Below are 12147 nucleotides of genomic sequence, written 5' to 3' on the forward strand. Positions count from 1 at the left end.
AGTTTTCGATGACCTCATGACTTTTACTGAATGCTTTGGGTGGCAATTCAAAGTCTTCATGATTTTCAACGATTCCGAATCCGTGATTCCCTTGAAACAAAGCAAACTTGTTATTCAATATTTTTTTTTTGGTTAAAATAGATATTGAGATGGGTGAAACTGGTTTTTTATAGCATTCCTTTCAAATTCAATGTGAGTTTTCTCAATAACACAAAGACTTGTCTACGTTCCAAGTACTCAAGAGTCATAAATACTCTTTGCTGGAAGCCTGTTGGATAATATTTATATTCTCCAATTGCTTCTTTCCACTTAACTATATTGCAGTTACTTTCCACAGAATAAATATTCACCTTCATCTTTTACTTTCGTTTTACTTCCAGGCTACATGCTGGCCTCCACGTTAACCGTCGATCAACCGGAACGCTCCCTGCAATTACAATTGGATCAACTGTTGGTGCATGTCATGAAGATACTCAACATCTACTATCATTTGATTACGCAACAGAAGCCCCAACTATTTGTGAAAGTGCAGAAAAGCGATCTGTTCGCCAATGCGAAGGAATTGGCGCTGGTGCAGAGCGTCGGATATTTCGGCAGCGATTACATTTATATAAAACTTTACAACATTTTAAGAAGTGCTAATGACAGCTACAAGGTAAGCGTAATTGCGTCGCATGCCACACACACACACACACACACACACACACACACACAGATGGAGATACAGACAATACAAAAGAGTGCGGGGAATAAGAATACAATCTGTATTCGGTGCGTCTGTTATTTTGCGGATTTTCCGACAGCCATGTGATATTGTGATGTTGTATGTGTGTATGCTTGAGCTTGTATATATAATACCATTGTCTTCACGTAGCACGAAAGCTTCACATCAAATCCCCACTGTTTTCTGCGAGTTTCGAGTCCAAATGCATTTGCCGAGCGTATTTTAATAATGTGTGCTTGTGTGTGAGTGTGCAGTTGCTCTCTTATATATGTGTATGTGTTCGTAGTTGCACATATCCCTCAGTTTGGTCGGGTAGCTTTAGCTGCTGGTTGACGTGCATTAGTGACTTCACTCTTAAATATTACGTAAATTGTAAAAGTTCCTCGTGGCTTCTCGCTATGCTGGCGCGCTCCTTATTCTCTGGTTTGCTGCGTAAACTTGTCTGACCCCCGTCAGTTTGTTTCGGTCTTTCGCGAATTTAAATTTCGATTGTGGACTCAAAGCGACTTTATCTGTAGCTACACATTTAATGTGTGAATCTGTGTTTATTTGTATGTGTGTGTGTGTTTGTGTGGTAATGTTTGTAGTAAATGTGTTCTCTGTTTGGGTATGTAAATACTATCCCGTGGGGCTTTTTGGGTATTGCTTACAGCCACATGCAGTTGGCCATGTTCCGCACTTACTTACGAGGCCAGTTGAATTTATGAGTGGGTTAAGTTAAAGTGAGGTTAAGCTAAAAGATCTTTTTCAAAACTGATCCTAGTGGGATTGCTGAGAACTCTGGTCCATTGTAATACCTAAATACTCGTACTCATAAGCATTTGTGGAAAAGACTATCAAAAATCGACAAAGCGATATTAACCTGAACAACAAAGCGACGGAGGCTGATGAAATATCGGCCGAGCTATTCAAACACGAAACACGACGAAGAACTGATAAGGATCATGCATCAGCTTCTTTGTAAAATATGGTCGGACGAAAGCATGCCCAACGATTGAAATTTAAGTGTACTCTTCCCAATACGCAAAAAGGGAAATCTCACAATCTGCGCCAACTACCGTGGGATAAGCCTCCTTAACATCGCGTATAAGGTTCTATCGAGCGTATTGTATGAACGATTAAAACCCACCGTCAACAAACTGATTGAACCTTATCAGTGTGGCTTTAGACCTGGAAAATCAACAACCGATCAGATATTCACCATGCGCCAAATCTTGGAAAAGACCCGTGAGAAGAGAATCGAAACACCCCACCTTTTTGTCGATTTCAAAGCTGCTTTTAATAGCACGACAAAGAGCTGCCTTTAGGTCGCGATGTCTGAATTTGGTATCCCCGCAAAACTAAAATGGCTGTGTAAACTGACGTTGAGCAAGACCAAAATCTCCGTCAGGATTGGTAAGGATCTCTCCGAGCCGTTCGATACCAAACGAGGTTTCCGACAAGGCGACTCCCTATCGTGCGACTTTTTCAATCTGCTGCTGGAGAAAATAATTCGATATGCAAAGCTGAATAGGGAAAGTAAAATCTGCTATAAGAGTGTACAGCTGCTGGTGTAGCCTATGATATTGATATCATTGGACTCAACAACCGGAGCGTTGGTTCTGCTTTCTCCAGATTGGATAAGGAAACAAAGCAAATGTCATCGAACAAACAGTCGTTGCACTCGAGACTAGGCTCACGTCACTGTTGACAGTCATAACTTCGAAGTAGTAGATAATTTAGTCTATCTTGGAACCAGTATTAACAGCAAAAACAATGTCAACCTCGAAATCCAACGCAGAATAACTCTTGCTAGCACCTGTTGGACTAAATAGGCAATTGAGAAGCAAAGTCCTCTCTCAACGAAGAAAAACCAAATTCTATAAGTCACTCATTATTCCCCTATATAGAAGTATGGTGCAAAGACTTGGACGAAGACAACATCTGATGAGTCGACGTTACGATTTTTCGAGAGAAAGGTTCTGCGAAAGATATATGGTCCTTTACGAGTTGGCCATCGCATTCGATAGAATTATGAGCTGTATGAGACATAGGCCGTAATTGACATATTACAGCGAATTAAGAAATAGATGTTGCGCTTGCTATGTCATGTTGTACGTATGAACGAAAAAACTCCAGCTCTGAGAGCATTCGACCCAGTACCCCCCGGGGGAAGTGGGGGAAGCAGAGAAAGACCTCCACTCCGTTAGAAAGACCAGATGGAGAAGTACCTGGCTAACACTTGGAATCTCTAATTGGCGCCGAGCAGCGAACAGCAAGAACGACTGGCGCGCTGTTGTAAACTCGATTTTAACCACGTAAGAAGTGTCTACGCGAATAGAGAAGAAGAATGACATCGCTTTCCGTTAATCCTTTTGTTGACTTATCCACACTTTCTCTGCTACAAGTTAGGTACTTCTCTACTGGTTCTAGTCGATAACTGAAAACTTTGTTTTGGGGAATCTATCGCTACAGCTACGTCACTACGTTGCTTCACGAGCCACCCGCGTAACTGCTTTCGTTGTAGTTCTATTGTGCAACCGCACGAATGCCGAATGTGTAGTGTGCGAGATTTTGTGGCTTTTTGCGTGGGTTGCGAGGATTTTTAGTATCTGATACTTGTGGTTTAAAAAGTTGCAAACTAGCAGAAATCATAAAAACAAGCAAGCAATCCAGCCGTGGGGAGGGAAGCATCATGGCTCCAAAGTACGCGCGCTAAGTGCAGCGGGGTAAAACATATGCACCCATATATGTACATATGTATGCACGATGCACACATACATATGCGTTCGGTTTGATACTAGCAAAGTGGTAATTTGTGCAGCATTTAAAGTTACAATGGGTGTAACGACTGCCAAAATAGCTAACTTCAACTGACGGACGCACTGACTGAGTGCCTCAGCCGCCTGCCGTTCGTCGCTGTGCTTCCTAATGCGTTGCTTTTGTTGTTCCATTTGTCTGGCTGCAGTTTCGTTTTAAAGCTTTTGTGGTAATGTAATTTGTGTGACGGTTTATTTCTGGTTTACGCTTAGACGTGTTGCCCAGGCATGATCCAGATAGCAGCTCAGATACGCTTAAGGGCTTCAGCATAAAACTAAGAGAATGCACCGAGCAGCGACGTCATCACACCAGAAATGGTGTATAAAGTTGACAAAAGGCGGGCGGGAGTTCTCAGTGTGAACGATGTATGCTCTTTTATTATTAGCTCAGTGTGTTTGTGAGTTGTGTGTCGATCGAGTTTTTGGGGCCCTCTTAAATTGGAAGCAAACTGTAGATTTATAACTTGCAAATAATGTTAGTTTATCGAAATGAGATGATATTAGTACAGCGAATTAAAGTTGCCAGCAGATTCGCATGAGCTGAAAGTTCTATCTCGACATATTTTGATCTGGACGTCTGAACCTCCGAAAATTATTGTTCTAATTTGAAAATAGTTCTATGTGCAGCTGAAAAAACCTAAATTCTCTCATTCTTCGACTGTATCCCTGAAAACCTAGATTACATCGTCGTATAGTCTACTCCTAAAAGCTTTTTCTCTGCTTATATACCAAAGAGGGATATGTGAGTGGATTAAAATCGATGGGAAAGAGGCGCCGTGAGATTATTCACGACTGGTTGGAAATTTAGTAGGAACGTTCGAGGAGATTTTTTCTGTTTGGAGCTCTCCGTCAAACATAGTTTTGGCTACCGTATCACTCTAGCGTATTTAAAGCCATTAAGGTGGCTCCGTGGAGATGCTTTTTTTCAGAAAGCCAGATAAACAACTCTGGGGCAAGTTGATAGCATTTTGTCAACTTTTGATAGTATTTTTTAGATATCAATGGGTCTGCGTTCTCAGCTGTGAAAGTGGTATTTGTGTTTGGCTTGACCTTTTAAGCTAATCCAATCGATCTAAAGAAATATTTGCTGAAATTGTTGACTTCTCGGTCGCTTTGGACGACTTTAATGGGAAAGCAATCACTGCCGATTGTACTCAGGTGTTAACGATGTATCAAATTCAGATAAGTTGCCGGCGATGTCATCCAACGGCAGACCCAGGCAACGTGCTGTTTCGACCGGGTCGGACTAAAGGGAAAATGATGTCAGATGATTGGGAAGAAGGGTGTCAGATGAGTGGGGTTAGCAGGGCATGCAAAGCGGTGGGTAGTGTTATGCGGAGATTGATTGCCCGCTGGACTTACATATCTTTGATATGTCGGCATCGATTTTGGATAAGTAGTAGTTTAACCTGCTACAGTATCCAGAACGAAGCTGCGCAAGCGTTACTCTCGTTGCTCACGGCAACTAGAGCTCTTCAACTGCAATGGATGGTGGTTTGACTCCATTCACGCCATTCACTGAGAGGGAGTCGGTTGGTGAAGGTGTCGAAAGTTACTTGCGTCCGAAGTCTGGTCCGCATATTGCGTTGATGTCGTCAACGTTATTGAGGAATGATCTCTTCATGATCCTTCTGCTCTAAGCAGATGACTCCAGGGATGATGAGAACGAGGAAGGTCGGAGATATAGCTGTTTACTTTGGAGCACATGTCATCGATTCCATTGTCCGACGTTATTATCGTGCAATAATCAGCGTATGAGGTAATAGAAATTCCCTCTGGTGGTTGCGGGAGTTTCGAGATGTAGAAGTTAAAAAATAACGGGGAGAAAACACCACCCTGCGGAACAACTTGTTTAATTCTTCGCAGCTTTGAGTTTTACCTCGAAATAGTGCGGATGATTGACGACCACTCAGGCAGTTCATAGACCACTACAGTGGCGGATGATGTGTTGATGACATATTGGGGTGTGCATTGAATTGGTATGATAAGACGACGTGATGTTAATCGATATGGTGTGATGTGGTGCTTATGAAATTTTTATGAATGAGCTGTTACATATCGTCGGCTTAACGTGCAAAGGTGCTAAGTGCCATTTTTGAATTATTAAATAAAACAAAAAAAAACTGAATAAAAATTGAAGTTTAAAATTTTTTTTTATTTTTCTAACGCAGTTTTGTCAACTGTGATATTTCATTTAAGTACAAAAAAAAAAATATAATAAAAAATTTAATGAGCGCCTTTATATAGGCCTTTTTTGGACTTAGCACATTTTCTGGAGTTATTTGCACTTGGATGTATTGGACTTAGCACATTTTCGAAAAAGAAATATTGCAGTTTTTTTGCAAATGGCGTATTTTATTATCACAAAAATATATTATACAGTCTTACTTCGTTGCTGTCGTTTAAAGGAATACATAAGTACTTAAATGGAAAATCTTTGTTTAAGCCTTAAACTTTAAGGTATCACAAAAAGTTAATATATCAGTTCGGTCTTAATTCATTGCTGTTTGGAAATTATAAATTAAGCAAAACAAAAAAATATATTAAAATATAAGAAGATATCACTCATGTGGCAGGTCGTCATAATATTGATGGTAGTCTCTTGGCAAAGAAGTTTTTAAATATTGCAAATCTGCGTATTTTCTTGCTGTTAATTTTCTTCTTTCTTGGTGAAGCTGTGGCAAATTAGACCAATCCGTTGGCACAACACTTCTGTCCACTCTTTGTTGTAAATAGCTCCATGGCTCGGGAAAACGCAATTTATAAAATATTTCCCTTTCCGGTGTGTATTTAATCGCACGAATATCGGTGGCTTTTGATTCACCCTTTCCGCGACCAGGACGAATTGTATTTAAAAATTGTATGCCCTTGAAACATTTGAAAAAAGTATGATCCAAATACTCTACCATATAAGGTGTAGGTTTCTTTCGAGCATTCTGACATATTTGAATATACTCTGCTGGTACATTAACAATTCGGTGTTTAATAACACCCTCGATAACTGAATGTACGCTATCAGCTTCCATTTGGGTGTGCCCCGTTTCTAGTATTTTTTGCTCAATTATTACGCCATGTTTAATAGATGTATTGAGCAAAGCGTTACTCATAGAAACATTCCTATTCTGGTATGTACATCCATCACTATAAAGAATAATTTTCGTAGCAGCTGCATTCTCGGTAAGATTTGGAATTATTTTATTCTCGATGAAGTACACCCAAATGCTAGCAAATTCTTTGGCAGATAATCCACCTTCTACTTCGTTCCATATGAAGCAATAAGCATCATGATTTATCAAATTGTAAAACACCAAATAGTGGACTTGCAACTTCGTGCGGTAATAAAGGCTGCTTACTTGGGATTTTGGTGCCATTAAGACCGCTTGCAGATCAATAGTAAACACGAAGGTTTCTTCAATTTTGTCCTTTTGTTTCTCTTCCCTAGCTTCATGTTTTTTTGCCTGGTGAAGATTGTAGACGTCATCCAAAATATCTCCCACAGTATGTCGCGCATAGATTTCACACTGATCTTTTTTAGGGAAGAATAGATCAAGCTTTTGATCCGCAAAGCCGTTATAAAATGCTGAAATAGAGAGTGGGGGTTTTCCATGTGCATTACACCAATCCTCTACGTAAAATTCGAAGAGTTGTTTTTTTGACGACCATTCTGGCAAAAGATATTTTTTTTGAGTTGTTGCACAGCAGTAATGTGATTCCATGGTTGGCAGAGAATTGAAAAACGAATTTAGAGATTCACGTGCAATGCTACAATTATGTTGTCGTGCGTTCTGTGTAGTGTTTCTTGAAATCGTAGGCTGCTTAACCCAATTTAGCACCGTACGTCTGTCAATGCTAAGAGTGTTCAAGAAGAATTTTCTGCAAACTTTAACACTTTTTTGCTCGACTCTTACATGGTATTGAAATGTTCGACTCCTTCTGCTCTTGTGTTTATCTTTGCGATTTCGCATTCTTGCAGGAGTTGTTACTTGAATCAATGTATTTACATAAGTCTGTTTCTCTTTCCAGTCCATTTGCCAGAATTGTTTAAACAATGCTTGTCTTTGGTCTTCAGTAATTTTTGCACAGTGAAGAGCAGCAGAACTAGTGGCGTTTTTACAGCTATATCGCTCTCCAATGACTTTTGCATTTCTAACTCTTCGATGATTCCACAGGCCATTCTCTTTCTTTTTCCCCAGACAAAGTTTCCCATTTTCTCTCTGTTTTTTATTTTTTGCTGCGAACCAAGCTGGATTAACCATTTTTCCTCTTCTTTTGCGCGTTTGTGACTTAGAAGGAAGGTCAAGTGATTCATCCGAATCACGCAGAGATGATGCTTAGTTGATGTAGTATTTTGTGATAAAAAGTGATTCGGTATGATGTGATGTTCGGTTATATGTATGAGAAGGTCTGATGTAATTTGAAGTGATGTTTTGATTCTATGTCATGTGATGAAATACTTTTTTCTTTCTTCAATATTTTCAAAATAACATTATAAAATAAAGCGGTGCAATTTCTATTTTGGTCTTAAGGTTTAAATTAAGATTCAATTTTGTGCAAAATCTGAGAGTCTTCCGCTGCTTAAAAATACAAGTATTTTTAGTTAATTGCACTTAATTCCACGCGTTAGTTTTAAGGAAATTTCTCCAGACTTTGCTTTACTACACCAACACCAACACCTACACACATACACATGCATATCAAAACACTTGTACCCACACATATACTTCGAAACACTGTTCTAACGTCTATTTCTCTATTCTCTCCCGTCGCCTATCCAGATAACGATAAATCAAGAATCCGGCAGGTTATTAATTTCGCTACTCCGGACGTGCCTCAACACTTTGGGCTTGTGCATTGAATTGCGCGCCCACACCACACCAACACCAACACCCGCCGGCACGCCCACCGGTCATACGCCCAGCCATGGGCGGCAGCGCGGCCACAGCCCCGGCAGCAGTGGCGCGGATACTGCATCCAACACTGGAGCTGGTGGCGGCAGCAGCAGCAGTGCTACGGCAGTCTTCCCAACCAACGCCACTCTAAAATTAATTGAAGAAATTCTCCAGTATTTGAGCAAACTCGTAAATTATGCGCCCGGCGAGTGCATCGCATGTCTGCGGCAACTGTTGAAATATTTATTTGGCCAAAATTATGGCAACCAGCAGCGAGACTATTATGCCACATTCATAAGGCCGTATTTTGTGGTGCGCAGCAAAGGACAACAGCTGCAACTACACCTACAACAACAGCAGCAGCGGAGTCCGCAGAAACAACAAAAGTGGCCAATGCACAACAAACAACAACAGCAACACGCGCAGCAGGGAAGTAGCCGTAGAGGAAGCAACAGCAGTAAGTTCACGCAAGCCAGTGGCGATCACCAGCAGGCAATGACTATGTTGCATGCCATAAATTCCGCTGCTGCAACAACTTTGGCTTCCACCGCCGCAGCTGGAGGAGTTCTGAGATCAATGGCAACAACAAGTGATGGCTCAACCAGCGCGCTGAAGGGCGCGGCAGGCGATGGTTTGTCGAGCCCGACAATGACTACGTCAACTGTCAGACACAATGAGCCAAATGTAATTGGTGCACAAACACAAGCGACTTATGCCAACCGTGGTCAGGCGCTCATTGACTCCGGTCATGCCAGAGGCCTTGTGAGTGTTGCAGCTGTTGCAGCTTGTGGCAACGACCACAATCAACCGCACTTGTCGGCTACAGAGTATTATCGTTTGATGGGCGAATTATTTGCGAGCGGCCTAAATTTGCAAGCTGCCAAGTCGGAGCGTGCCGGCGACTGTGTAAAGCATATTAAACTGTTTGAGCCGCTGGTAATCTATTGTCTCATGGTGAGTACAGTTATACTACGCTATCGCTTAATGATGCATGCCTCCATGCATAAAAACATCTATGTATAAGTGTGCGTGTATATGTTAATTTCTGGTAGTGATGCGCCAGACGGACCTACAGACTGATTGTATGTACACTTTTCAAGCTGTTTGTGTGCCATTTATATAATATAAGACACATTCATTTTGCTTTTGTGGTCCGATTTTTTAAGACAAGAAATTCAGTTAGGTGGAAAATAATTGAATTTCACACTCAATGTGGTGAATTCGGTAGGGGACCTTAAGTTTTGTTTTTCGAGACTATGAGGACCACATCCCAAGCGATTATTTAGACAATTATGGACTGTTGTTTACCGATCAAAACAGAGTTAGACTTTCGAAATAACAGCCCTCGGCGGCATAAAGTCCGGGTCAATTCCGGTGTCGTAGAACCGGAAAAATCAAAAGTGAACACCTATCTCTTTCTCTCTTCTTCAGTGCAAAAACTTAGAAACTTTATTTTCTTTATTTACGAACTGGACGAAACAAAGACTGGACCTCAACATTTCCGTCGATGATATTGAAATTGTGAGGATAAGTGACCTTAAAATTTTAGGTGCATCATTCGAAAGTTTGTCCGCCTTCACTCTGCACATAACCGCGATGGTTAGAATAGTACTGAGCCGCAAAAAGATCTTCAAGTCGCTAGCCGGCATTACTTTGCGCAAGGACAAAAAGACGTTGTTAGCAACATAGAAAGCAATCGATCGACCGACCATAACTACGCCGCTCCAACATGGCTTGGATGCAGCAGGTCCCAGATGGAGAAGATACAGACTTTTAAGAAGACCGCGTTACGTACGCCTTCCGTTGAGTATCTTCATAGTGAGGCCCACACCTTCCCTGTAAAGGAATATCATTCTCTACATCTCTCCAAGTAGTTTCTGCTAATTCCTTCAAAATGTCCACGATCAGAACAATATAACGACCAAATTTCAGATGTGTTTAATTTCCGACGGATTAACACATTCATTAACTTTCTCACAATGAATGGCGTACTTGGAGCCCAAACAGCACTCATAGCAAAACAAGAGCTCGAGTTGTCGCGTTAAATAAAATTGATTCTAGGCAGCTTCGTTCAGGGTTTTGCAGCAGGTTACACTCCTACTTATCTAGAATACATCCTGACGTATAAAACCTATGTTCTGCATGCAAAGAGGACCCGCATGGCACTAATTATCTCTTTGCATGCTTAATGAAACCAACGCATCTGCCCTCTCCCTGCAGTCCGAACCCGTCGTAGCAGCTCGTTTCATGGGCCTACCGTTAAATGACTCCAATGGCAGTAAACTTATTGCTTTCCCTCAAATAGGGTGTGGTCAACCAACACAAAGCGATCTTTATTTTTCCGTTAAAACTTTTAAGGAGCTAGCGACCCCAGATGTGAGCTGTGTCTTACTACTATTTCAGCATCGTTCTGACCTCAGGTTATTCTATTTAACTTCGCTTTGGAGCAGTCAATAGACTTTTGGTGTTAAATATACACTGCGTATCCAGTCTTAAAGGTAAAGAAAGGAAATAAAAGGCTGGGATAAGTTGGCATACTGTAATTCGGTGGGAACACAGTTCCAATAAGTTCATAAAACTGTTCACTTCCTTCGAGGGATGTTATAGAAAGATCTTTGGTCTTGTAACAATACCATCTTAGAGCATACCGCTTTTTCAATGCCTAGTCTTTAACTGGTTGAAAAAGGATATCTTTCGCGATTCCCAACGTAGTTCAAGAGCTCAAGAGAAGTAAACATTCTTCAGGATATCTGCTCTTGACGTGATTTCAAAGGGTTTGGTCGTGTCGTATCGTCTCTATCATCTAGTGTTTTATACAGTGGGGACCTCAAATATTTGAAGCGTTGTCTTGCAAATGCGAGGCAAAAAAGTGCACTAAAGATCTTCCATTGTTTCCTTGATGTCTTGCTCATGACAATTTCTGCAGTTATCTCCATCTGTCAGACGCATTGTGGGTACATTTGCTGCCATCCAACTGTGATTAGTGAGTATTCCAATCATGTTCCTACCATCTCTTCTATCAGTGTAGTGCAGTATCTAGTAAACAGGAAATTTGTGAATTTTTGATCTACAGCGTATTGCACATTACTTCTGCAGTTTTGCATCCTGATAGACCATTCCATCGAATTATAAACTTGCTTGTCATGCTCTTGTCCAGATTGTCGCAAAGACTATACCTGGGTTTACCAACGTCGGTCACGTTATGGCATGACAGCCGTACACTATTCTTGTTAATCTTGCCACTATTTAGTTGCCAGCGATGCTTTTCTAACCAATACGAGGGAAGTCGCTTGTTTTTGACGACACTCTCTACTGCTACTGTGTTTCTCAAGACACTTTTGGCCGATATGCAATGAGCGGTTACTGCCTTGTTTGCTGTTTAGTCGTCTACATAGATGTTGACTCTGGAGTAGCCGGCTAACTTCACTGATTTGCCAGTAGCAAGGATTTCTGCTTATGAAATACTGCAGTTGTTCGGTAACTTAAAAGACTGCCTTTTGGTTAACTCTGGACAGTATATCACCGCACCAACTCCGTGATACATTTTCGAACCATCCACATAGATGTTTAAGTGTTGCGCGCGGTATTTTTCTAAGTTCACCCTGAACCTTCTTTCCCAATTGAAAAGTGGGATCATGTAGTCGTTGCTTGCCGAACTGCCATTATCCACAGAGCTCAGTAGATCCTAAAACCGAAAACATTTATCCGACACCAATAAAGCTCTTCCAGCTTCTTT

At 41.2% G+C, this 12147-nt stretch overlaps 1 protein-coding gene across 4 annotated transcripts in view; it reads left to right on the top strand.

The window, feature by feature from the left end:
* The window catches only part of LOC105226425 (uncharacterized), a 206607-nt gene that overhangs the window by 78866 nt on the left and 115594 nt on the right, over positions 1-12147 (top strand). For all 4 annotated transcript variants that reach the window (XR_007422007.1, XM_049450349.1, XM_049450350.1 and 1 more), the window contains 2 exons: positions 381-655; positions 8298-9365. Coding sequence is in view for 3 of the 4 variants with exons in the window: in XM_049450349.1 (XP_049306306.1) it covers positions 381-655; positions 8298-9365 (1343 nt within the window). In the remaining variant the exon portion in view is untranslated. The remainder of the gene's footprint in view (positions 1-380; positions 656-8297; positions 9366-12147) is intronic.

This window comes from Bactrocera dorsalis, chromosome 2 (assembly GCF_023373825.1).
Source record: "Bactrocera dorsalis isolate Fly_Bdor chromosome 2, ASM2337382v1, whole genome shotgun sequence".
NCBI classification, from domain to species: domain Eukaryota; kingdom Metazoa; phylum Arthropoda; class Insecta; order Diptera; family Tephritidae; genus Bactrocera; species Bactrocera dorsalis.